This window comes from Streptopelia decaocto, assembly GCF_964273445.1.
Source record: "Streptopelia decaocto genome assembly, chromosome: 5".
Taxonomy (NCBI): Eukaryota; Metazoa; Chordata; class Aves; order Columbiformes; family Columbidae; genus Streptopelia; species Streptopelia decaocto.
Window position 1 is genome coordinate 27,316,402 of NC_138659.1, and position 27,207 is coordinate 27,343,608.

Below are 27,207 nucleotides of genomic sequence, written 5' to 3' on the forward strand. Positions count from 1 at the left end.
CAGCTGGGTGGCCAAGCTCTGGGGTGGCCTGGGAAGTATAAAGCAACCACTGAGTACAACCTCTCATCATAAACCCTCATTTGTGATTTGCTGCCCTTCCCACTGTATAACTCTCTCAGCAGAAAGGTACGCCTAAGACTTTGGGGTGTAGAGACCTGGTTTAGGATACAGAATGTGGCCATACAGCTAAAACGAAGCAGGCAGGGTCTGCTGTAGGCCCAAAGCAAGCTTTGACCGCGAGAAAACACACAATGCACGTGAACCTTGTAAACAGTTTCATCTGCAGTCAGTGGCAGCATTCCAAATGACTAACGGAAAGAAAATCAGACCTTTCCTGATGAGCATCCTGGAACAGTTTTCTCACAGCTGTAAGAAAAATAAAGCAGGCCTATGTGGAGACAAGCTTAGATCCCATTCTCTGCTTTAACTTGGGATTTCTTCCATTAAAATTTATATCTGGTCCTACAAATGCTTACCTACACAAACAAGCATGTGACTTTCCATGAGATTACATATTTGTAGGCAGAAATTATACCTCTCCTGCTTCTTTTGATAAGCCTAACAAAGGTCTGAGGGGTAAATAAATGATAATTTCTGTATATTGGTAAAAAACATGATGTAAACTGTAATCAAATCAAATGAAAAATACCTTATCTATAAAAGGGAATTCTTCGACTTTACAAGCTGCAAACCCATACCACACATGAGAAAACAGTCTGACATCTCTCTAGGATTCCCCAAAGGATTTTTCATGTGGCTTTTTGTCCTTAAAAATCATTCTAGTATTCACAAGAAGCCCACAATCTGTTCCTACTGAAATATCAGCTTACTTTGCAAGATGCTAAACAAAAAATATAATGCTGATCAAGTTGCAATTAAATTTGCAACTAACTTGCTTCACATCATTTAACATCATCAATTTTCTCTGTTCCAGTTCTGATCAAGAAAAAGAAAACTTTAAGCCCACTGAATATATTTATGCCTAACTAACTTAGAGATTCTCATGGCTGGCCTTATGCAGAAAAGGTTAGACTGAAATTGACATGAGAGGTGGTGAAGAATGCATGATGTAAGAATGTAACAGTATGAATAAAGTTAATTAATTGATAAAACAGAAGAAAACCCGAACATTAGCAACCAGAATAAGTCAATAGAAGATGACAACTAGTTCCATGGCAAACATAAATCCAATGCTGTGGTATTTCCACTGCTTGTGAATCTGGCTCCTAACCTTGATAAACAGGCAGGATTCTACATGATTTACCGAGATAATGGATTAGATTTCAGTTGGGCTTTTATTCATTGTTCTCAAAAATATTTTTTGAAAGTTTTTTATACTTTGGATAACATTCTTTAAAGCCTTTATTTGATAAATGTGTATGTTTTTAATCTTTAATGCATTTATTGGGTTAGGTCACATGCCTTATGCTGGGATGCAAAGTATTTCAAGAAAAGACTGAAGTGCCTCTTGCTGAGGGGTAACAGCAGCTATGCACATAGGAGGTTATGAGACCAGACACACTGGTCTGGGAAGGGGGGGAAAATGATCTGAAACGCGTGTAAATCAGCACAGACCCAGGGATTTCAGCACCCGACGACAGGCCCTCAAAGCGGCACTGTGCCGCGAGCATCCGCGGGCAGCTGCAGTGCCGCAGGCCCGGCCACCTGCGCCGGCGCAACCCTCCGCTGCAGCCCGCAGCTCCCGCGGCCGCCCCCGGGTCCTGCTCCCCGCGCCTCACGGCGATGCCCGCTCGGTGATCCCCGGCCAAGGCGAGAGCCCCTCCCTGCCCACAGCAGCCCCCCGCAGGCGTCCTGCGGCGCTTTCCGTCAGCCGCTGCCCGCCGTGCCCTGGCCCCGCGGCCGGGCGGTGCGGCTCTGAGGGACCCGCGGCTGCGGCCGGCCCGGAGGGGAGCGCACCCGCGCCTAACGGCGGCCGCTCGCGGGCCAGGGCCGGTGCGGCGCTGCACGCGCCGTTGCTAGGTCCTTTGCTCGCGTCCTCGGGCAGGGAGACAGCGCGGGCCGCTCCCACCGAGAGTGGCGGGGGGAGACCGACAGCCGGGCGGGGCTGGCTCCAGCTCCCGGAGCCGCCTGCCCCGCTCCGCGGACACCGCCCGCCTCTCGTCAAGAGCTCTCCTCGCACGTACCTGTGTGGGAGGGCCCGTCCTCCCCGCCCCGCCTGGCCGGCACGGGCGGTGTCCCCTCGCGGGGAATGGTTTCTCCCAGCTCCCTGCCGTAACCTCCTGCTCCTCCTCCCGCTAGTGCCCGGCTCCGCAGGCGCCCGCTCGGATGCTGCCGCCCGGCAGAGCCCCGTCGCACCGCCCGTGAGGCGCAGCCCGCTTCGCACGGCCTGGCCCCGCGGGACCTCCGCGCCCTCCGGGAAGACCGAAGTGCTCGGGGGCCTCCTCTGCTTCCCGCCCCGACAGGTAACGGTGGGGGAGCAGCGGGGCGTTCGCCCTCTCTGCCCCCGCTTCGCCTCCCCCGCCGCCTTCCGTGCCTGCGGAGGACAGGCTCCCGTCCGCGGGGGGCGAGGGGGCGCCGTCCCCGGGGAGAGGCGGCGGAGCGGCTGCCCGTCGTGATTCAGCATCGCCGCCTGCCAAGGAAGGGCGGCGGGAAAGGGCAGCCCAGCCCAGCCCGGGGGCTGCGGGTGCCGGGCAGCCGGGTTGCGGCCCCGCCTCGGGCCGTGCCGGAGCGGGGTCTCTCGCCGGCTCGGGGCGATGCTGCGGCGTGGGAGCGGGGGGGAAGGGCCGCCAGCCCCCGCTGCTTCTCGGGTGTCCGGCCCGAGGGCGTGCGGGCTGCGGGGAGGCTCTGTCCGCAGCGCCAGACCCCGGTCCCGCAGCCCTCAGCAGGGGCCGGCGCGGGCAGCGCGGAGCTGCGCGCGGGACCGGCGGGCAGCGGCCCCGCGGGGAGCTCTGGGCGCAGCGGGCAGCCCCGTGCGGGCATGGCGCAGTGTGAGGAGTAAGGAACGAGGAGGCTGAATGTATTAATTTTCTCTCTCCCCGCCCCAGATTTTGCACGCGAAGTCCATCATCTGTGCGGGTCGTATCGCATGTACGGTCAGGTCTCTTTGGAGCCAGTTAAGGTTAAAATGGGATCGTCAGTCAACAGTGATACGCAGTGGAGGCTAAAATGTAGAACAAGTTAAATCTCCGGAGATCGAAGTCAAATATCTCCCTGTGCTTTCTGTGCTTGGTTGAAAACCCATAATCTGTGGGATCTTTTTGAATTTCCGCTATTGAAACCACACACAATTGTAAGCAAAAGGGAAAAGCAATTGATGCTGGAATGTAAGCATACTGCTGAACTCTGTGAAACTGACTTGAGGTCTCAGCATGGATCACTTTTGTGTCTTTCTTAAGTATTTGCAGTTTGAGTACCACAAATAGATTTTTATTCCTTCTTAAAAAACCCTCTTCATTAATTTTCTGTTCCACGGTGTTGGTACTTATCTAGATAATACTCAGGGAAATACTGCTGGTTGTTTTCACACTTAGAAGACTAGGAGCACTTTTCTGTGTGGGAGTTGGTTGTCCCCCAAATTCTACAGAGTATCTCAAAACATGCAGTGACTTGGCCTCAGTAGAAGCTTTTGCCCTTGTTTTAAATACTAGGATGTAGTTTTTAATACAAATAGGATATGTGTCAATGCTACTTTGAACAAAAAATAACAGAAGCAGTTATTATGCCGGGGGTTTTCCTACATCATGTGTAAATATAATGTCTACACTGACATATGGGCGTATTACTTTTAAAGACAGATTATTTGAAGGCAAATGTTACAAAGTTTCAGAAAATTATGTGAGCTATTTCATACAGAATAGCTTTCCTTATGTCTTTCATAAGGAAAGAATATGTTTTTATTCATAGATATTGTCAATATTATGCAACAAAGTGTAGAACAATGATTGTGGTTTTTGTTTGGTTTTGTTTTGTTTTAGAAAAACACCCCCTTTCTATATTTCTGATGGTTTGGATACATTCCACATACTTCCAAAGGGATCTGCCCACCAATTTGGGAGTGTTAGAAGAGGCCAGGAGATCAAGCCTGTCAGCAGTTATTAGGTAATTATTCCAGTAATCTAGGAATCATTTCAGTAATTTTAGGCTCAGGTTTGCAATCCAATAAAGGTTTGTTCCCATGCTCTTCCAAAGCTGACAGAATTAAATGGACAAGCCTGAAGAACTAGGAGATGAACTGGTGAACAAGTAGTTAGACTTGGTTTCTTGATTTGAATCTCCATCTGTGTATATTTATTATAAGTTTTTAAAATGTCTGTAGGACAGATATGGCAAATGAGTCATTTCCTGAACTTCCACATTTTTATAATGTTCTGTGGGTTTTTTTTCTTTCTTTTTTTTCTTCCCTGTTTTAATGTGGTATTTTTGTGGACAGAATTTGCACACAAATTGAGAACACATTATTAATTTAAGGATTGAAATCCTTAGAAAACCAAGAAAATTGAAATGAAATCTTAATGTCTGGAATAGTAGAGAAATTTATAACATTGCCCAAGCTACCTTGCAACTACTTTTTAAAAGCTTTGTCTTGTCTTAAAAAATGAGCACGACAACATCTTGCATTTTTTTATTTGTGAGTCACTAATATTTTTTTGTTTTGTGCTATAATTTTATCGGTGTAAAGACAGCTTGTTGAAATCAACAATGCTTATTTTTCAGATCCTAGGCTTCTGTAAACCTTCAGAAAATGTTGAGGGTTGTTACTGCCTTGAAGTGTTATGACTTTTGGGCCAGTCCTAAATCTTAAAGACACTGAATTGTACTGCTAGGCTTTGTATAAGTCCCTGAAGAAAAAGATTAATGCTTGCCTGTCTTTTACGTTTTTGAAGAGGTATTTCCATCCTCCAGAGTTGACGCGCTGACTCTATGATGATCTGAGGGAGGAGGGAGTAGTTGTATTTTCCTAAAAGAGGGCTAGAGTCTGTAGGAAGATAGTGGGAATTCGTTTTATTTGGAAAGACGCATACAAACTGTCAAAGTTAAGAAAATTCATTGCAAGTACCACAGCATATGTATTGGAGGGTATTATCTGGATTTCTGTTTTCCGTTGTGAACTTTAGAATATTTAGCCTCAGATTCACTTTTATTTTCCACACACTTAGGAAGTTAATTGGAGCCATTTGACTCCCGGCAGTAGGATTCAAATGGCCCTTATTAAGCACGAGGAAGCTCTTTAGAGCTCCATTAATGCTTACCTAAAGCCCTGCCAGAATGGTACTTTGCAAGTACTCCTTTTGCAGAAATTATGAGCTTCCTTTAAAGTTTACTGGAAGCAATGAGCCTTTTTAACATTAATATTTAAAATCCTAATGTATTTTAAATTTAGAATGGAGTTTGTTGATGCCTACTACACTGATGGGTAAGAGAATAATCTGTAATTGAGAATGGATACAGGAGATAAAATGTTGTGACCTACTGAAGCAGTCAGCCTTTGAATCTGTTTGGTATTGGAACGAATCTTCCTGTTCCACAGTAGCACCTCTCTTGGAGCCAGAAGCTTTTTCAGACCAGGAGGTTCCATAGGGCTTCAGTCTACTGGGTACTGTTCCTCCTGGTGCTGGATGCAGGAACCTACAGGTTCTGCAGGGGTTAAAGTCTTAGTTTGTTTGCTTATTTCCAATGTTCTTCCTTGCCTTCTTTCTTAAAGCCCAAATTAACAATAATAATGAAAGTAATACAAAAGAAAGCAACATTCTGATTTAGGCCTTACTTTTCACTTTCCTTTCTGTGGAGTAAATGGCATGCCAGTGCCCACTTATGCTTATATTTGGTTTTGGAAGGATTCCAGGTTCAAGTCTAGTATGCACCACTGCTCAAATGCACCGTAGATGGCTACATTACTGTTAATGGATAGAAAACTGACTGCCTGAAAGGATGGAAGTGCTTTACACTGCTGTTTAGAAGCCCCTTCTCGCCATCAGTAGCAGCTGAGTGCTAACAGTCACTCTTTGGAAGAAAGACTAAATCCACTTCTCATATATAACAAATGCTACAGAACAAAATGAGTGGGGTGTGAGCTTCACAGTTAGACACAGCGATGTGTTGACAAGCTTATTTTCATCCTTGCTTCGTAGCAAAATGCTAAATATATTCTTCTTTGGTTACAGTAAAGTATGTTTCCTTCCAACTTTGTCCTTGGGTTGACATGTGTTTGTTTTATTTTTAGCGCTTGAAAACCAGCGCAGTAATATCCCTATAGGGTGCAGTGGAAGCATTGGAGTATAGCATGAGAAAATGAAATCAGATGCTTAATACTCAATTTATACAAGTGGAGAGGAAAAGACCTAAATGCTGTTTATGAACACAAAAAAGAGTGCACTGACAGGGCAGAAGATTGTGAGATTTAATGGGGAAATAAATCATATTTGCTTGTTCAGGATGGACTTTTCTTGAAAAATATAGAGTAGCACTCTGTGGTGGAAGTCTGCTTTTTCTTTGCTTTTGTGGGTGGTTGTTGTGTGTTTAGTATTCATTAAACATGAAATTTCTGTGAATTTGTTATATTGTTTTATCTTTCCAAGCTTATCTTGGTTGGGTGGGGGGTGGCAGAAAAGCACTAAAGCACTTTAGATGAATTATTAATGGAAGCAATCTGAAAGATGTGCAATTTCTTTCACCCAGGAGAAACCACCCTATTTTATTACATTTCATTTCATGTCTTTTTTCTTAGGGGGATATAATATTATCCTAACTTTTTATCTTTATGTCAACCTGAAGTCTTAGACTACAAATTACTAGTGAGAATTAACAATTAGGCATTAATTTGAATGAAAGATTTTTTTTTTTTTTTTTTTCTTAAAAATGAACACAAGTGATATGAGAACATGACTTGGGTACATTTTGTACCATTTTAAAAATGGAAGCATTTTCTGAAAAGAATGTTTCTGAGGATGGAGAGTATATATTCAGTATGTGAAATAAAGTGTTACTGCATGACAAGACAGGAATCAGTGCTGGTTTGAACTGTTACAAGGTCTTTAGTAGAGCTGGGAATCTTCTAGGAAATTGAGCCAGAGCATCATCCATAAGTGAAGAAATAGATGAAAAGTAAGGGAACAATCCAGAGTTAGATTTGAAATTCTGGCTACCAGCTCAGAAATGATGCAGTTAATGACCCCAAGCAGTCACTAAAAAAAGCCTATATGTTACTTTCCCCTGCTGCCTCTAGGTATGAAGAGAAAATGAAAGGACATTGTGGCATTTCTGTCAAAAGCAGCGCTGAGGGATGCAAACACATATGGGCAGCAAGTCTTTGATAATTTCTGAGAAAATGAATTAAAATTGATGAGAAATGAAAATAAAAAAGAAGATATATTCTTGTGAGTAGGTGTTTCAGAATGTCTGATGCAGATAGCCAGTGCACCATTTAGGTTCATTGCTGAAGCAGCAACACCTTTCAGTCAGTTGTGGGACATGCATGTGTAGTGGTGTTCCAGTTGTTTGAGGATAGTAGTTTAATGGTCCAGTTGAGGCTGACTCCGCAACAGCTGGATGTAAGAAAATTGGAGACAAGACAGTTTAGGAGCCATAGGGAAAAGCTGCCTGATTTTACTACCAACTCTGTGCTTCCACAGGAAACTGTGTCTCAGTTGGTTGCACTGAGTTTCCTCCTATAATTTTCCGCTGTTTCAAAGTCCTTCAATTTTTCTCTTGTTTCTGGAAGATGTACCTATTCAGTCATCACCCAAGTAGAGGCCTTAATACTTGCTGGTTTGGTTTTTTTTTTGTTGTTGTTTATTTAGTTGTTTGTGGGTTTTTTTTCATTTATTTTGAGTGAGATTTTCATGCTGAGCAATGGGGGTGGGATTCATCTACATTATCTATCTACAATCCAGATACCTGCAGCTTCCCACACTGACTATACATGGGCTGTCTGTGAAGGTAGCCCAGAGAAACCAGCTCAAAGCCTACATCATAGGAGTGTACATTTACACAGATGAATCCACTGTTTTGTCTTTATATTTGAGGAATAAATGTGGTTGCATTGTCAGCTGTGGGATTTCATTGTAGTGTTTTTCCCTACTGATCTGTGTGAAAGGGGAACTATACTTCTTATAAACTGGGGAAAATGGCAACAAACTGTGGTAGAACTATTGAAAGTTCAGAGCTTCATTTCTTTGTACTTATGGTGCAAATATGCACGTTTGTTTGATTTTCTATTTCACTTGAATGGGCAAGCTAGGGAGAAGTTTTCTGTGGTTCAGAGAGAACGTCCACTCTTACAGTTCATAGACTAAGGGGGGAGGCAGTAAGAGGAAATGTATACTGTATAATGTATACTGTGGCCTTTACACATTCAGTTCCTAGCTTCATTCTACCTGTATATGATTCCTGAAGGATGGCACCACAGCTAGTAGGACTGTAACCACTTTATGTAAAAAAATCCTCCACCTCTCTGGATCTGTCTCTCTGCAGTACGTTGTCTTCGTAGTACAGGTGTGACAGCGGCAGTGCAGTCGGTCTTGTCTGGCACATGCAATGGGCCTGACTGCTGTAAAACTGATGCAAGAAGATGGAGTGAAGTTGATTTCTCCAGAGTGTTCTCCATATTTTTATTTTTATTTATTTATTTATTTATTTATTTATTTTTTAACAAGGAGAAATAATCCATTTGAACAAAAGAATTTTCCAAACCTTTTATTGTCAGATAGTCTTTGTGGTCCTCAGTCTCCCCTTATTAAAATGTACTGAGTTGCCAGATCAGACCAATCTTAACGACAAAGAAAAATCATAATACCAAGAAAATTCATCTTGTGAAATGGTGTCAGAAAACAATTCCTCCTAGATAAAAATTGACATTGTAAAAGAAAACAAGGAAATTTAAGAAATGTGGATGGCTTAAGAAAGAGAATGTTAACAGAAAGAGTTAATCTAGGAAAGGAAGTAACGTTTCTCTTCCTATCACTTAAGATTTCATTTGGTTTAAAAACTGCTCCATAAAGCTGTAATCCTGGCCCCACTGAAAGCAAATAAGTGTGATTTCAAAACTGGAATCTCATTGGTCCAGGCTGGAAGAGAATCATAACAATTTTTTTTTTTAATAGCAATTTATGAACTATTCATCTTCTTTAGCTTACTTCTCTGCTACTATTTTGTGCTATTGTGGCCTTGACCTCTTAAATCTACATTTGGAGAAATCATTGTTCTGGTTACAGTACCTCACGGCTCTGATATAACTCCTTCCCAGTCACTGAGTCATTTTCTGCTTTTAGATTTTACTTCTTTTTAGCTTATTGTTATGACTAAATCCTACTGACTTCCCACGGCTCTTGTCACACTTTAAAGTGAGAAATAATGCATTCTTTTATAAAAGGTATCATGCCTTTTTATTTTCACTCAAAACACAGGGAGAAAATATCTAGAAAGGGTTAAGAAAGAAATGTAAAAAGTGCCAGGGATAGGCTAAATGGGAAGGAGCTCCCGCTGCAGCCTCTTTCCCTGGTGTACCAGTGCTGCCTGAGACTGTATCAGCTGTGTTATTGACAGAAGAATCTGTTTCCAGAGGGCTGACTTTTCAGATAGTTTCAGCGATGCAACGCTAACAGTAAGTGATTTCATTTGCTACTTCTACTGCAGAATTATTTTAAATCTGTTTCCATGTCAGTGGGAGGTCCTGGTAAGACTGTTTATTCTGCAGTATGTAATCTTGTCAGTTAAATCCATGATAAATAAACATTTTGCACCCTTATCAGTAATTTGTATGCAGAAGAATTCAGTATATCAACCTGCCACAGGCTGCTGCTAAGTTGTTTTTTATTTATTTATTTTTTTGCACCATTGCTCTCTATTGTAGACTATGTTAATAAAAATACATTACCTCCAGTTTTAATGCTTATGCTTTCTGTCCACTACATACATTTTGAAATGAGTTATTTTTCCAGGATCCTTGCTCCTTTTTCTCTGTTTTTATGCTCTTTCTCATACACCCTTGAACTCACAGTTTATCTTTCGTTATTAGTGAGAACTGGATTCAGGAGCATCTTAATACAGTGAATCTTTATCTGTTAGCTAGACAAAAATATGCTTCTGGAGAACAGCAGGAAGCTTTCTGTGTTATGATATGTCTATGTATTGCCTAAACAATAATCCTTGGTTCAGACCCTGTGCATCCTATATGAGCTATGAAATATGAAGCACTGCCTTTAGACAGCCAAGTAGTTCTGAAAGTGATACTTGAAGCTTATAATCTTGGTTGAGAAAGAGTGAAATTCTCAGGCAACTCAGTTATTTTTAGCTGTAATCTCTACTATGCTGAAGGTTTGATTTAAATGGACTGTAGTTTTGATGTGGATGAGACATGGGTTGGTCATGTTCCCAAATTAGCGTATGTCTTAATTATGTTCCTGAATTGTGCCACCAGCAGGGCAGTGCTGGAACTGAAACACTATGATATAAAGTCCACAAAAGTCAATAGAAATGTCTATATTTACTTCAATGGGCTATGGAGAAGATCCTGTTACAGATGGTTTGATCTCATTTATGCTACAGACTTGAAGCAAATTTTGTACTTGGTACACATTTCTTTTGGATGATGGAACTGGGAAATTTCCTGGAGAAAAGCTCTTTCTTCCTTCAAGCAATCAAAGGAGCATAAAAAATTGGGAAGAAGTTTCGTATTTGTGAAATAGTATTCAGAGTCCTGGATCAATAACCAACTATGAATCCCAGTTTATTGCCCATTTCCTTCTGTTTGGATTATCAGTGTTTTTTTCCTTCATTAGTGCTAACATTTTGCATTAAACTTTTACAGAAAGTTTTTTTCTTCTGGTTAATAGGTGTCTTGTAACTTTTCCATATCTTTGTATTCATAAATGCATTTAGCTCAGTTTGCATTTCTTTTTTCCTTATCTGTGGTCATCAAGTAAATATAATATTCCCTGGCTACAAAAAGTTCTTCTATAATATGCAGGGTGTGATATGTCTGAGTCAGAAGCACAAAACAAACTGTAATTTTCACCCTAAGACAATATGATGAGTAAAAAAGAGAGTGTGTGGATCAGCTCTCAATCATGTTTTACTTTGGGGGGTGGTGGTGTGTGTTGCTATAGCATAATAAGAAATTATTTTTTGTTTCTTTTGAATATTTGAAAACCAGTTAACTTTGCAGCTGGCATGTATTTGACAGTGTAAATTTATGCCTTTCTGCTTCATTAAGAATGCACCTTTAAAAATGTAAGATTAAAGCAATGAAAAATCAAATTGAGCCCTGCTATATTAGTTGAATATCCCACTGCTCTAGCTTCTGCATGAAGACTCTTATTTCATTATGTTTCCCAAGCATAGCTCTTAACCAACAACAACGACAGTGAAACTAACAAAAAACCAAACCAAAATGAAGCAAATGCTCCAGAGCCAGTTGCTTTTAAGTGTTGCTTTTTGGGAGCTGACCAGGATGGACAAGGACAGGGCTGTGATGTTCTTCCAAACTTGGAACTGTGCTGCTGCTGTGATTAAAGGCATGGAGGCAAACAGGCATGCTCAGGGCAGTTTTCGTCTCAGATTTTGGAGTTATTTTAAATGGCATTAAAAGCTATGGTGCTATTGTCAGTATGGCCCCTGTACCTCAGAGGCAATGTACAATTACTCAATGAATAAACTGTTCAACACTACTGGGTTGCATCAGTAATGCTGTACTTCTTCACAAGATACATTATTCTCATCCTATGAGTTCAAGCAGATCTCAGAAAATTACTTTTTGGAAGGCTATCCTTGTGTCTTGCTCTTTTAAGCAAAAATTAAAGCTAGTGTGTGTGAAGTCTGATGTGCTCCATTTTTCTTGTTTTGCATACCTGAAGTATTCAATTTAGGGTCAGTATTTAAGGCATGCTATTTTTCTAGGCTTTCTGACTACATGCTGTATTTCTCTACAGGTGAGCAGTATATGTACAAAATATTCCTATAGTGGGATACTGGAGTCTCATTACTGATGAGGATACTGACTCAATTTAGATCCCCTACAGTGGATAAAAATAGCGTGGCACGGAGGGTTTGGAGCCAATCCAGCCTTTTAAAGGATTTTTTAATAAATTGGGTCAATTCCAGTTAGAGAAGCTTCTGAGGTCTCACATCCTTTTGAAACTGCTGATTTTCTCCTATTTTCATCTGCAAAAATATTTTCAAATCCTTGATACCCCGCTGACCCCCAAATACTAAGCTGTGAGGAGGAAAACATGTTTTTGCTGAAGTGTTTTGTAGCTGCTGGAGTTTCTGGCTGGCTTTATCAGCTGTTATCGGTAAAATATTACTAGCACTGAATGTTGGTTGTAGTAGTCTTAGTGATGCTGTAAACCAATTGTGAGCCTTTCTGACTGTCATTTGTTCTGTACAGAGTAGAAGTAGATGGCACAGTTATTAAAATATTAGAGGTCTATCAGCCTTCATACGAGCATACAAGTATTGCCTGTGAAGCTGAGCAAATTGTTTGGAAGTGTCAGTATAATATGATAAACAATTAGAAGATTGTGTGTAAACAAGTTCCTTGTACTCCTATGGCCAAGAAGACTTTGAATAGATGTTTCTTGTGAGTGCAGTTGATAGCTTATTCCGGGTCTCATTTTTGTTTAATGTTTTCACATCAGGTGCTGAAACTGTAGGCTGACATCTGGCAATTTATATTTCAGGGTGCTGTGGGAGTTTCATCCTTGTTGCTAAACTAGAAAACATTGTTATATTGCAGCGTGTGAATTGGGCTGATGTAATTTCAATTGGAGTCTTCGTGGGCTGTGTGTGATGACTGCAGTCTGCATTTAGAGATGCTGAACTAGGTCTAGGAAGTGTAGGCCAGTAAAATATGAGAGGTGCTGGGGCAGAATTCATGTGGGTCTAATGTGTGGTTTGTGCAATACACAGAGTCTGTAGAAATGATTTTAACCATATTTGTATCTTTGTATCATATTTGTTTTTGTATCCCTGAACTTGATGCTGTTTTCACATCAAGCCAGTGCCACCAAGCTGAAGCAAGGGAGGGAGAATTTGAGGTGTGAGGGGGAACCCTCTCAAGATATCTTTTTTTTTTTTTTTTTTTTTTTTTTTCCTTTCCCAAGGCAAATATCTCCCCAAGGGCTATTTATAATATAAGGAATCATTGCAAATGTATTAGCTTCATTAAATTATTAGTGCTTTTTCTGTTATACTAAGACAACTATGCTGATATATGTAAAGTGTTAAAATGTCCAGTCTTGTAGATCCCAGAGGTCTCTAGCCCTTGCTAGAGAAATAAATCCTTTGAGAAGTGAATGACAGAAAAAGGAAGGAATAGTTTAATTTCAGCAGTGATTAGCATGTGGGGTACAGAGTTTTAAACACCTGTGATACATGTTGGTGTATGTTGACATGCAGTAGTGAAAAGCATGGATGGCGCACTGCAAAATCAAAACCAGAGATGTTCCCACAGGTGCCACAACTCAATTCTTCTCCTAATTCTCTCTTATTTACCCTTTTCCCTACCAAAGCCACACTGTTAATGTCAGACTTCAATGTTACTGTTGCTCATAATCATTATTGCACGTTATCATCTCTCTTAGCCTCATTAGCAGCCATGGCTGTCTCACCGTAAGGAGCGTTGGGCTTTAGAGTGTGGCAGTCAGACAATCAGGACATGAGGCTTCCTGTGCTCATTGTCCCCAAGACAAATCCCACAAGGGTCCTTCAGCTGTTCTGACGGGACCGCTTCACTTGAGGTCACGGCTGGTGGGAGCTGGGCAACTCAGCTGCTGCTCGCAGAGGGGAAGTGGCCAGTGCACTGGAACAGAGGGTGTGTTTCTAGGCTGAAAATGCCTAGGTCACGCCAATGCTGTTTTAAATGAAGGCAGAATGGTTGTGTTGGTGTTGCTGAGGTGGGTGGTTACAATAAATAGAGTTGACTTTCCATTCAGCAGCGTTTGGTAGAACTTACTGTGATCAGGGCCAGGAATACTTTCTGATCTGGAGTTGGTGAAATGCTGTCCTGCTGGCAGATTTACTGAATTAGTCAACACTAGTACAAGACCTATGCATTGTCTGTGCTTTTAGCTGACCCAGTAGAACATTAAAGCTGATACTTCTTTAGCAGTGAGTGATGCAGATATATATTTTCTGAAATGAATATTTTATTGTATAAACATATAGTTGTGCTTTGCTTTGTTTGGGCTATTTTTGCCAATATTTTTCTTTGCCATTATGAATGCTAAATGATGTTTGTTAAAGTTCTCTGTGTTTTATTTATGTTATTGTTTTGTAAATCATACGTGTTCTTTTCACTTGCCTTGTCAGTTAATGTGTTTCCTATGTTTTACTGAACAAGAAAAAGGTTCAAGCAGTGTCATTTTTATTGTAGTCTTCTAACTCTCTTGCTTTCTTTTATGTTCCTCTTTTTCCATATTGAGAACATAAATGTGAAACTCTGTACTTCTCATTTTGCTAACTGCCTGAAATACGTTATCACATTAAAAAGGACTTTTGAAGGGTGAGAATGAGCTAACTGATAGTCACATTGTCTGTTCTGCTCTGAAAGACACTTTGAAGGTCATTTTTTAAAGAGAAAATCAATCTTCAGCTTTGAAATGGATTTAAATTTGGCCAAGGTTCCTTTTGGAAAGTGAATGAACAAGAGAGCAAAAAGAAGCAGTATTGCTTCAAGACAACACTGAAAATTAAAAAATTGCTTCCGTGCCTATTTCTGATCTATAAATTGTGAGTATGAAGTGATTAATTCCTGTGAAACACATTGTGACACTGCCACTGTCTCAACAACTTCTAATACATTTCCCATTTTCCAAATCAGGGACATATACTTACCATTTCATTGGCCTTTTGTGATAACAAACAATGCAAAAACCCAACCCAAAGCTGTGAACTGCAAAGTCAGGAAAGACCAAAAGAAAATCTCCCCTGAACTGAGACTGCGAAGTTCCCGAGGCTCTGTGCCGTCTGTGGGGCTGAGCCGGAGCTGGCGCTGAAGGGCTGTCCACACTCCAGCCGCTTAACATTGCGCACTTTTTATATTTTCTAGCAAAAGATACAGGTTCACAACTGTGGTACAGACTCTGTTTTGCATTGTGTTATGAAGGTGGACTGGAAGGGCCAGGGTAGTTTATGCTTTCAGTATTAGTGAATAACCATTGTAAAATTATGTTTATTATATAGGCTGTGTTGCAGAAGGCCTTTACTGATTGAGGTCTTGAATGGGAAATAGCAGTTTTTAAGGCTAAGTTCACACCAAAGTAACTGGAACAGATCAGAGGTAGAGTGATGTCAACATAGCTTGGCTTGGTGTTTTTGGTAGTTCAGAGAAATTTTGGAAGCTTTAGAGATGTTCGTCATTTGGCTGAACTAGTTCAGAGAATTGTTTTAGAGAACTGCATGATTCCAAAAAGTTCTAAGTTGTGTCAATCATGTTGTTTGTATTCTTGTGTAGCTTGCAGCTGTCTGTTTAGTAAATCAAACATCTGAGAACTCTGTACCTGTATCTGAAAGAACTGCTGAATAAACATCTCGTCTCATTTGATGGTGAGAATATCGACTGTTGAAATTAATAGACTTCCTTTTACTTCAGAATATTTTGAACCAAGCCCTAATGTCTATGCATTTTTAAGCCAGTTGACAAAAACAAGCTTATCACTTTGACATGTTGAGCTTGCATCTAGAATTTCTCTGTAGGAGTGAGAACTTGCCACCGAAGTGCTCTTTTAGCATTTTACAATAAAACTGCTTGGCTATACTTGGTTGTAGCAGGAACTTTTCAACATGCGTTTTGTCAAGACACATTAAAAAAAATTATCAAAGGGTATGATGCTTTTAATTCTGCAGTTTAATTGCTGCAAATTGTTATTACCTTGCTATTTGAGAGTGATAGCAAAGAAGGTATTTTTCTCTATTATAATTTCTGTTAATGTCGTAATTTCATTTTGATTTTGAGTTTTATAGCTTCATTCCAGATCCACAGTAGATTATAGTTTTGTATAACTGGGCTAGATCTCACATACCATCTTGGGTTTTTTTCACTACTATGGTATATCCAGCCTTTAACGCCCTAACATCTAAGGGAGCAAAAAACTTTATTATTTAGATCAGACTGAAAAAAACCAAACCCAAACCCCAGAAATCAGATGTGTGCTCGATCAGTGCTCCAAAGACTATTTTGAGTTCTTTGTTTTTCATGTTTCTGTGAAATGTTTGTTATTTTCCAGCTAACTGGGGAGTGGGGATTGCAGCGCTGCAGTGTTGTCCTTCCCCTATGGTCATCTGCCAAGTTCTGTAACTATATCTTCGGTGTGTCTCTATTTCACAGTGAAAGCTCCTTCTGTCGGAGCTCTGTGGATTTCTTCCCAGCTTGCGGTGCCTTTCCAGACACTTTTGACAGCACTGAGTAAATTGCACTAATGGGCTCAGAGGAAAGCAGTCTGCTAATTTTAAAATCTATTCTGAAATATTCCACTGTTGGTGAATGGTGACTTATCTGTACACAAAGAATGCAGGAAATTAAAATAAAACTGACAATCCAGTTTTTGTAGCATTTCACCTAAGTAAATAGGAAGGCACTTAAGAAATGTTTGTTGCCTTTGAGAAGTCTTGAACTATGTGCTATGGCCTAAATCTGAAGTCAAGTTTTATGTATATAAATATATGAAGTTAAGCACATGCATGGCCCATGGAGCTTTTCAAGCTGGACACGAGCAGTGTCACAATAGCTAGAAGGAAGGAAGGAAGAGGTTCACACTAAAAACAGTGCATTGAGTGATACAGTGTTGTCTCTGCTTTGCAACATGGAGTATCTGGTTAGTAAATTATCATTCTTAATGCCTTAATCTATTACATCAAATCTATTTTAAATGTACACATGCAATCTAGTCTCTTTTTGTCAGGGTACACAGTAGTGGTTCCATAGTTACTGGTATGATCCAGGTTTCCTGGAAGAATCTCGTTGACTTGAGTGTTCTTTGAAATAGATTCTCAAGTTGCACTGCTTTATTTTGAGTTTGAATTTGACTCCCCCTTCTCTATTTTGATCTGATTAATTCAACCTTTTTCTGGGATGCTTACTCCTTGGGGAAAAAAGGGCTCTGATGGCATGCAGCTCCTATTTAGAGATTAAAAGTAACCTTTTTAGCTCCACACTGCATCAGCATGTAAAGTGAAGGCTCATGAAAGGCAGGGGTCACTTGAGAACAGCATGGAGCAAATAACTTAGGAAATAACACAGGGCTTTGTTCAAAAAAGCTTCTATATAATCAAGGGCAGAAAAATATTTTTCAGGAAATCTACTGACTTCTTATAATACACTTAATTTGTGTAGCAGCAAAAAATACTCTTAATTTTTTATTTTCTGCAGCATATTACAACTGGTTATCAAGGAAACATGGATTATTCTGTTAACTATAAAACCGCTTCTTCCCATTGTCCCCTGCCTGTCACCCAGACACTCTCATACCTTGCTCTGATGGTTCCCTCAGATGGACTCAAGCATCTGCCAGGGTCCCTGTCTGTGTGCAATGCTCCTCTTTCCAGCAAGAGTACCTGACCTCTGCTGTCCCTGCAGGCAAAAAAGCTCGTTCTTTTGTCTCTTTCTAGGACAAGATTGTGTGCAGTGTATCTCTCCTGCTGACTCTCACACCTCTTCCAGGCAATGGTAAATGTAACATCTCGTCTTTCCCCCCACCCCCCCTGCCAGAACACTTTGAATAAAGGTGCTTGTTTGTATAAGAATGATGAAGATGCATTAATTTCTTCTTCACAAGTCTTTCTCTATTTATAAGTTAACCATTTTTGTTCAGCCACCCTTGAATCAGTATGGGTTCACCAATTTGTGTATATCACAATTTCAGGAGGGAAATGGTGTATACAGCAGGAACTGTGATGCTTTTCTGTCAGAGTGTGAATTCAGAGATGTCCAATAGCTGACTTGCCAAGGTTTAACAAGCTCTGTCAGTCCCAGTTTGGAAACAGAATACTTTCTTCCACATTATTAAAAGCAATTTCTTAGAAACTGTATGTCACTAGAGAGAGACACCTCTACCTTGTTGTAGCTGAACACAGGTTATACACTATGCTTATTTTATAAATAAAACCTTGTCACCGTTACAGGAACCAAGTTGGAATTTGATGTATTCATAACCTGAGAATGCTGCTGTCATTACTGTTGTGTGACCCGGTGGGCCGTGCAATAAGCTTTGCCTTGTAACTGGCAATTCAGCCAGGACAGCAAGGGCTGTCAGCAGAGTGGTCTGTGCTGCAGGTCTTTGTCCTTTGTCAAGCTTGAGGCAGCTCTGCTGGGCAATCACAGAACAAGAGATGTGAGCTAGGAAAAGGTGCCTGGGGAGGACTTGGGCCAGAGAATGAAGTAACTCTGGGATGATTTCTGCTGTATAGAAGTCAAAAAGACAAAGGACGTGTGAGAGCTCCTGGCTGCCAGGGTCTGTGGCATTGCAGGGTTGTGCTGGGTGCTATGTATTCATAACGTGAGAATGCTGCTGTCATTACTGTTGTGTGATCCGGTGGGCCGTGCAATAAGCTTTGCCTTGTAACTGGCAATTCTGCCAGGACAGCAGAGGCTGTCGACAGAGCTCTCATCCCAGCTGCCTTCCTCCAGCAACAGCCCTTCGGTTACTGCTCCCAGAGATGTGTTCCAGGCTCCCAAATGACTCATTCCTCCACTTAGAGGACTGCTTGTGTAAAGTGTAGTCTGAGGAACAGTTGCATTTTACTTGGGAGGATTTCAGCTTCCTCAGTAGCCTTAAGTTTTCTTGCTGCAGAATTGCAACTTCTCATGGCATTGCACTGGGAACACAGAAAGCATGGAGATCTAAGCAGGAGCAAGTCCACTGCTCCCATGGCTTAGCCCACAACTTGCAGGCAGTGCTCTGGGTAATGCGTTCCCCCAGGTGAGATGCTGCACCTCTCATCTGTCACTTGACATGGTGGGAAGAAAAGCTGAGAGTATCCAGTTCATTGGACCTGTACTTGCCCATTGGAGAGGAGATGGTTCCAGTGGGAGCAAAGGAAAAGACTGCATCCTGTGTAAAACACTTTGGAAAACTAATTTAGAACTGCTGGTGTTTTGGTATTCAGTGAAATGCCTGGTTGGAGATGGGTGACTTAAGAGAAGCGAAGCAATTGAGACATTTTTGAATTACTGTGTACAAGCTTAAGGCAGAATACCTTTTATCTTTATTGGTGCCTGTGAAAAGTCAAAGTCCTAGAGTAAATCTGAGTACAGAGTAAAATAACAATCCCTTTTGTCTTTGAAGAACTTGTCAAATCGGGATTTGACAAATAGACTATGTGTGTCTTTGTAACAAGGTTTGACATTAGAGGAGTGCATGCTTCAGCTGTGATGATAAAAGTATGTCATCCGTAATCTTGTCCAGAAAAGAGTTACCTCAGTGATCAGTTTGCAAGATTTATGTTAGAGTCAGTCCAATTACTTCGTTTTCGATATGGCCAAACTACTGATTGTCCGTAGGCTACTCTAGAGGTGACCATAAATCTTTACCATCAACTCATGTATGTGTGCTAAAAAGTTGACTGGTTGAAAGTCACAGACATTGGGTGTTGGTGCTTTCTGTTTAAAGCCTAAAGAGTATTCTTCTCAAGGGAGTAGAGTAGTTTCTATATAAAGAAAAACAGTAATTCAACAATGTGGTACAGTTTGGAGCTTTATGGTCCACCTTCAGAATACAATGTGTAACTTTGGGCAGATATTTTTCTGTGATTATAAGCTGAATGAAAGCTCTGTGAGCTGCTTGGTTTTTACTACCGTATCATAGCTTGTAAATCTTGCTATATTAGTAAGGGCTGGTGTTTCTCACAGGGAAATATTAATTGTCTTGACATTCTTCCAAATTTGTTAAAAGCTCTCAGCCAGTATGGTGACAGAACAACTAGCAGGCAGTTGTGTGTGTGCATACAAGTCCTTAGCTGGCTAACAGATGAACTTCAGTATTATTCCCAGGAACTGACTGTGTCTTGTTCTCTGGTGGTATTCTTAGCTTCAGACACAGATAACGTGCAATACTCAGTGAGTCATTTTGTCCAGCTCTGCTTTTCCTTCTCAGTGGTTCTGAGGAGGATGAATGCTTTGCTTTCCCATCTCTGTGTGTAATTTTAGGATGCCAGCAGACAAGAGGACTTTCAGGGCACCTTCTCAGAGCATCCGAAACATTAAAACTTTAAAATGACCTGCCCGTTTTGATTCAGTTTAGGGGGATTTTCTTAGCAAGTTCTGGTTCAGCAAAGTAGATTGCAAGTAGGTATGGCTGAGGGTTACCACTATGCTGCCAAACATTTATCTGTGTATAAAACATCTGTTCTTACTTTCTGCATAAATACACAGTGTCATGTTCTAGTGTTAATTTGTGGCACTCCACTACATAAACATGATGGAGATTTAGTTGCCTTATTACAAAGCAGAATTTTGCCCCTAGCATACTGACCACAGCTGTAAAAGAACCACAATCTGCTCTTTTTATCCTTTTGTGTTAATGGATTGTTAAGGGTGAATTTCTGTCTTGAAAGGAAATAACATCTTGCAGCTCAAGGTGTCTTCTTTTCTATGTTCTTACCAAGAGGATGACTTGTCCAGAATATAAATATCTCTCTGTCTCGCTGACATGTGTATACACACACATGTGCAAATAAAAAATGAGGATTTGTAAGTAATGCTTTGGTAATTCTACTAATGCAAATCTTGTCCAATCTTATGACCAAATATGTTTCACATCATAAGTCATAGCTGCACTTTACTGTAGTTACTGGCATTTATAGTAGAAGAAATTACTTTGGGGGGACTTGTGTCCCCCCAGACTGAACCAAAATGGGCAGGTCGTTTTAAATAAGTTTTGCAATCACCACAAGTGGCAGCATAAACTAATCTAAAGCTAGTGTAAGGAGCTTTTGCCACACATATAATTGCAGAAAAGAAATGAAAGAATTTAAAACTCAGTGGCTTGTATATGTTTCAAAACCTTGTAAATCTGCTTGAGGCAGCCTGCCAGAGACATTTGTTTTCTTGCAGAATTTGCCTGAAGTCATACAGCAGCGTGTTAAGCAGCCTTTGATTCCTGAGGTTTTTTTCCTAATATTTTAACCCATTGTTTTTATGTGCTTAAGATGGACTTACAAAACTTCTTAATATATGAGATTTTCATATGTGGTAATGTATGCATAGAGGAAAAACAAAAAGAAATTATTGTAGACATGAAAAATAGCATTTTATGCAAATAATTACTCATTTTAGAAACTGACAATTTAGAAACTTGTCACTGAAAGCATTTTTGAAGTTATGTCTGTTGTGTCATGGAGTGATCATGCAGCTACAGCCATGTGTTACTAAGAAGTTATTCAACATTTTAAATACGTTGAAAAATGAAAAACTGGAAAAAGATTATTAAGGTGATTTCAGTGATTTGCCTATTAGTACCTGAAAACACATAATACAGTGTGTCTGATTTTAAATTTTTAATTAAAATATAGTTTAAAATTACTATAAATTCAGTGAGCTTTGTAGAGAGACAAGTTTGCAGTATTGATTGACTTCAGTGTTACCTATTTTTGTGTCCAAAATCTCCCATGCACAAAAGAAAGTAAAAAGGTGAGTTAACATAATCTCAGTTTGAAAATTAGTGCAGAATGTTTTTTGTCAGAAACAAAACAATTGAATTGTTTTGAATGAACAAAGTTCCATATTTACATTAACTTGATCAATCTTTAAAAATAAGCAATACTTTTGACTTGTTATTAAAAACATTTCCATATTTAGTTTTCTGCTGTTTATATTTGTCTAGATTTCTCTATAACAAAGCCTCTCATGTTTTTAACATAGTTATTTATCCATTCCAGAACTAATATTTGCTACAACCAGAGACTGAAATGCTATGACCAGAGCTTTAAATAATTTGCCTTTGACGGCTCCATCATTTTCTGAGAACTTGGAACGGTTTTTCGGCTCAGCTTCTGCACTATCCTAGGTTATAATGCCATCATTGCCTCATGAGGGAGGTATGCTAGTCTTGGATTTTTAATATGGCCTGTTAATTAATTAGTATGCTTGTTCCTCAAAGCTGTAATGAAGGAAATGTTTGTGCTTTTAGTTCATTTGTGTGTGTTATTTGAGATATGTTGATAGTTACAATGTTATTTTTCAAAGATAACCATGGGACTGCTCCTCTGACTTTGAGTTCGGAACTACCCTATCAAAGCACAATTAAAAGAAAAGTCAGAAAGAAGAAGAATGGAGTCATCACTGCAAATGTTGCTGGCACAAAATATGAAATTGGTAGGAAGCTATATATTTTGTTTTCATCCTAATAGCTATTGACATGAATGAATTACTAACTAATGGGATGAATTAATGGACTTTGTGTCAAGCTGGCAGCGAGATTTTTCCAATGGATTTTCTTTTGTAAGAAACCTTTGTTCTTTTTTTTTTTGTACCATTGAGTTGATAGCTTTGAACACTGTGCGTCTATTATGCCCCATTTGTTACTCAGGGAAGGGACTTGAAATAAAATGATTAATCAAGAAGGCTGTGGAAAAAACCCTCTAATTATGAATTGCTTATGTATTTTGAAGTTTCCTTAAAGCCTTGAAAGATGAACAGTGTGAATTTAATGTTTAATGCCCTAATTATTATAGAGGTTTCTCAATAAAATCAACTAGTGATTTGTATTTTGATGCTTGGGACTACTTCAAAAAAAATCTTTTTCTCTTGAACCTTTGTTATGCCTGGCACATAATCCATCTTTTCTCCTTTATTTAAATATTAAAATAACTTATGCATTTGCTTTTGTAACTACTGGACCTTGACTAAGGAGGCATTATTGTCCCCTGTCTGCAGTGACAGTTGTGTCATCACTGTTTTAAAATTAACATATGTGTTAGCCAAGATTAAGTCTAAAAGCTGTGCAAGTGGACTTTTACTAGATAGTTGTGGAATGTCCTGAAGCTCTTTACTGTTCCCATGAGTGGTTGTGCTCTGATTCCAGCCTCAGTACAAGGTGCTATAATGTTGTAATGACAGGTTTGCAATAGACTGATGAATATATTGCAAGATAAATAATAGCTTGCATGCCAACGTTGTTCTCAGACAAAGGGTTGAATATTGGAAGTATTTAAAATCATGATAGATTTTTTTTTTTTTTTTTTTTAAACTTTGAAAATGAATCACTTTTGGAGATTCAAAACATTCCTTAAGTCTGTGATTTCTCCATAGTACGTGTGGTAATACAAGAAATGGGATTTGTGAAAACACGTGATGAAGATGAAACAGCTAATCTTATATGGAGCGATTCTGCTGTGCAACATGAAAAGATTGCTGAACTACGGAACTATCAGGTAGAGTGGTAGTGAGGATTTCTGACGTGTCAGTAAACTACTGCACTCTGAAATGTCCAGTAATGTGTCACTTTTGGTCAGTTTCTTTATGGAGAGAAAAATACTCCACAAAACACCACCAACTAGACTGCAATAAGGCTATACCACTGCATATTTTAAAATCCTATTATCTTTTCCAGAGTTATTTGTTCATACCACTTGGAATCTGATGTTTAAATATCTGGGGGTGTTCTTTCATGCTTTTGTCTGCCAGTTGGGTGTTGTGAATGATCAGAGTTTGAAAGAAGATGCAAAACATCCTTTATAAGTTGCTCATAAGCTTTTAAGCAGTAAGTTAAGCAGCAGAGCTCTCTCCCCAGTTTCTGTGAATAAATAATGACTTTTTTTTTGACTTTGTGGTGGCATTCTTTGTTCCTAGAAAGCTTTGTAAGAGTATGATAATATTCTTTCAAGTCTGAAATGAAATCAGTGGACATACTCATGTTGGTGGAGGAGAATACAACTTAGAGTATCTCTAGTATTACTAAGAATGCATAGTAAAATGTAAGATATTACCTTGAATGATTTGTATGTAACAATAATTATGTTTGTCTGAGCATGCAGTTGAACATTTTAAACAATTGTATTAGGTGTGCCAGCAGAACTAAAACCTACCAACTAACTTTCTTTTTTTTCTCCTTCCTCAGAGAATCAACCATTTTCCAGGAATGGGAGAGATCTGCAGAAAGGATTTTCTGGCAAGAAACATGACTAAGTAATCTTTCTTTTAATATTAAGTTTTTTAACCATGGCATTAAATGCAGTACAATACTGAGTTCTTGCTTATAAGGTTTGTTTATTTTAACTAAGAGGCTTTGAGTGGACCGAGAATAATTTCCAAAGTTCCTTAATAACTTTGGCTTTGGTCCTGATCTATAGCATCAGAGTGGGTTCCTGTATCTCTCCAGTTGAATTCAGCAGAAAACAATGTGGGTTCAATTCTCTGTATAACCTTGCAAAATGTAGGACAGTGCCTTAAATTATTGCATGAAACACTTAATACATAATACCCAGGCATATATCATGTAATGGTAGAATGGAAAAAATAACTAGTATTTGGATGGATATTATTTGTTTAAAATAATGACTATTTTTGTGTATATCAAATTTAGGAAACATGAAGCATCTTACTGTTTATATAAGAATTAAGTCAGAGAGGCTCCTTTGTCTCAGTTATAAATTCTCCTCACTCTAGTGGAATAACTGTGTTCTGAGGAATTATCCTAGCTGAGAATCTGTGAGTAAGACCTGTGAGAAAACAACACTAAGTAATCATTCAACAACCTGGTAATAAAGAAAAGCTTAGGGAGTAATGTATGTGAATGTTTTAATTCTTCTAATCCAAATTAGTTTAAAGAGCAATTATTAAGAGAGTTAATATTTTGATCCCCAATGTTACCTACATGGCATTTCCTGTCACCAGAACAGAACTTCTTTTCATACATTAATGTAATTAATGTGATACCACCTCTCTCTCTGTCTTTTTCCTGTTCTGTGTTTACAACACATTGCTTCTAGAAAGTATCCAAGTATTATGATGCAAATACTACATGCATTGCGATGGTGTCTATATGTGGCTAGGACTCCCTTGGGTCAATACATGTTATACAAGCACTTTTCACTGCCCCTTCCAGACTTAAAAGTAAAAACGTGGAGGTAGCACACGGAGGCAAATAGCTGTTTGGAGAGGTCTAGAGAACAGCGGAACAACATCGCGTAGGCAGTGCTGTCCCTGTATACTGCTACAGTTCTGTGCAAGAAAGGGCAGAAGGCTTGTCTTATCACACACACATTGTTTTCCAATGCTGTTTGGTTATACCTCTTTCAGCCTACTGAATTCAGGGTTCGAAACACAGTTTCAAGCTACTCAATGCAGAGATTGCACATAATAAGATAGGAATAATTTATATGATAACTCTGGGTCAAACATATCTGCCTTGTGATTTCACGAGGTATAACAGGGTTTTAATCAGTCTGTTTTTCACAGTACTAGCCTCACAATTCAATACTTAGTATTCATAATTTATAAAAATCAAAATGCCTTGAGACTTCTTGTGAAATAGAAATCACAAGTCAGTTGCGGTCTGTGGTTGGGCAGGCTCTTGTCGGTAGAGGATTTTGTTCCATACAGCTGCTGTTCTGTCTTAAAATGTATTTGAACAGGGTAGTGCAGAAACACTAATTCTGTTCTTTTGCAATGTTTTCTGTTCCTGATACTGACTCATACAGAATAGCTGTGGTTTTCATATTGTTGAGAGTTGCTGAAACAACTGTTGAGCATTGGTAGAGAGTAAATTATTTTTCTTTTACTTCTACCTTTGTTGTTATATTGATCTCACCCTTCCATTTTCTGCAAGCTGTTGGGAATGGAGCAAAAGAACAAAGCTGCTGGGCTCTGAGAGGCAAATGCTCTTCAGGAGGAACCGCACTTCAGGAATTCCTCTTGCAGCCAGTATTCAGGCACTTTGCGTCACAGAACAATGTGATGTTCACACGCAGAAGGGTAGAAAGGAGTGTTGTAATATGTAGTGTGTGTAATTTGAAAGAAGACAACCCAGCACAGAAAGTGTAAGGACACAGAGTGATGGAACAGGTAGAAGCAGAAATGGAACTGAGAACAAAAGGAGGCACGAGCATTGGTTTCACGGGCAATAGTTGGAACACAGAAAACAAAAAACAATAGAGGTGCCATTGTAGGGCCAACTAGGTCTTAATTTCTGTAAATGGTCTCTTAGATGAGATCTCATGTGAAGGATAAGTGTGGTTGCAGAATGAATACATTAAGTGGGGGAGAAGGTGTCCAGAACAAATGGGAAGGGCAACAGACTAGCGTATGTGATGGATTTTTTTGCACCTTTGTTGTTTACATTTAAAAGCTTTGTCAGATGATCATCCATACCTGCCCACTAACCTCCTTTCATACGTGAAAAGTCAGAGGATCTTGAAACTGAGGTAGTGGAACCTGTGTTATTAAACTGACAGGTCATGTCTTCAGTAACCTACATTTTGTTCAACACCTTTGATTCTTTTGCACAGAAAGCACTCTGAGAAACAAGAGCATAGTCTGACCACATCCATGAGCTAAAATAGCACTCAGAAGAACACTAACTTTTTGTTTAATTCTTAGACCTTCTAGTAAGAACTGCAAAGGCTAAAGGATGCAGTAGTGGACTGCAGATGTGCTGGAAAATAGGGCTATTGTGGTGGAATGGGTCTTGATTCTACAAGCTACTTGGTGTCCCTAAGCCATTTCTGAATATGATCAAGGGAAGAAGAGAACTGAATTCTTTTGTTGAAAGTTGTAGTGAGCACCAGAAGTTGTAAACAATGGTTAAGTATTCTGCTTTGTGCTATTAAGTATTTGTAGTCTATGCAGTTATGCATAAGATGTATAGAACTGATGTACTTAGAAAAAGTCATATAAAGCTGATGTACTTGCGGTCACAAAATAATATAAATATATCTAGAACACCGTGAAGCTATGTTCACTGAGTAGAGAGAATGTGTATTGAAACCTGTAAGTTAAGTGACAAGTCTCTTATCATGTAACACTTCAGGATGCATGTGATAAATAATTTGGAGAGGGATGGAAACTAACACAAGAATTACTTTTTGCCTAAAAATAGGATAATTTCTGCCTAGATAAGCTACTCAGTTAGCAAGGTAATAACATTTGTAAATATATAGCAGATGGAGAATAGTTTAAAAATATGCATGAATCATGAATTATATCTATTCATGTTTTTAAAAACTTTTAAATGAATAATTGGTGTCTTTCATCAAAACAGATGTGTAAAAATAATACTTACAATGAAGCTGCAGAAGCACTGAACCTCACACAGTACT

General features: G+C 39.6%; 1 protein-coding gene across 8 annotated transcripts in view; it reads left to right on the top strand.

Annotated features, from left to right (window-relative positions):
- Window positions 1–2,273: 2,273 nt before the first annotated feature.
- TTLL7 (tubulin tyrosine ligase like 7) overlaps window positions 2,274–27,207 on the top strand; it is a 65,062-nt gene continuing 40,128 nt past the window's right edge. For 3 of the 8 annotated variants that reach the window (XM_082052767.1, XM_082052774.1, XM_082052773.1), the window contains exons 1-6: window positions 2,274–2,423; window positions 17,563–17,620; window positions 21,829–21,987; window positions 22,136–22,264; window positions 23,201–23,322; window positions 24,009–24,076. In XM_082052767.1, the coding sequence (XP_081908893.1) occupies window positions 21,963–21,987; window positions 22,136–22,264; window positions 23,201–23,322; window positions 24,009–24,076 (344 nt within the window). In that variant the 5' untranslated portion in view covers window positions 2,274–2,423; window positions 17,563–17,620; window positions 21,829–21,962. Of the gene's footprint in view, window positions 2,424–3,860; window positions 4,060–9,485; window positions 9,560–15,409; window positions 15,502–17,562; window positions 17,627–21,828; window positions 21,988–22,135; window positions 22,265–23,200; window positions 23,323–24,008; window positions 24,077–27,207 lie in introns of those variants that run through there. The other 5 variants (XM_082052768.1, XM_082052770.1, XM_082052769.1 and 2 more) reach the window with 5 other exon arrangements.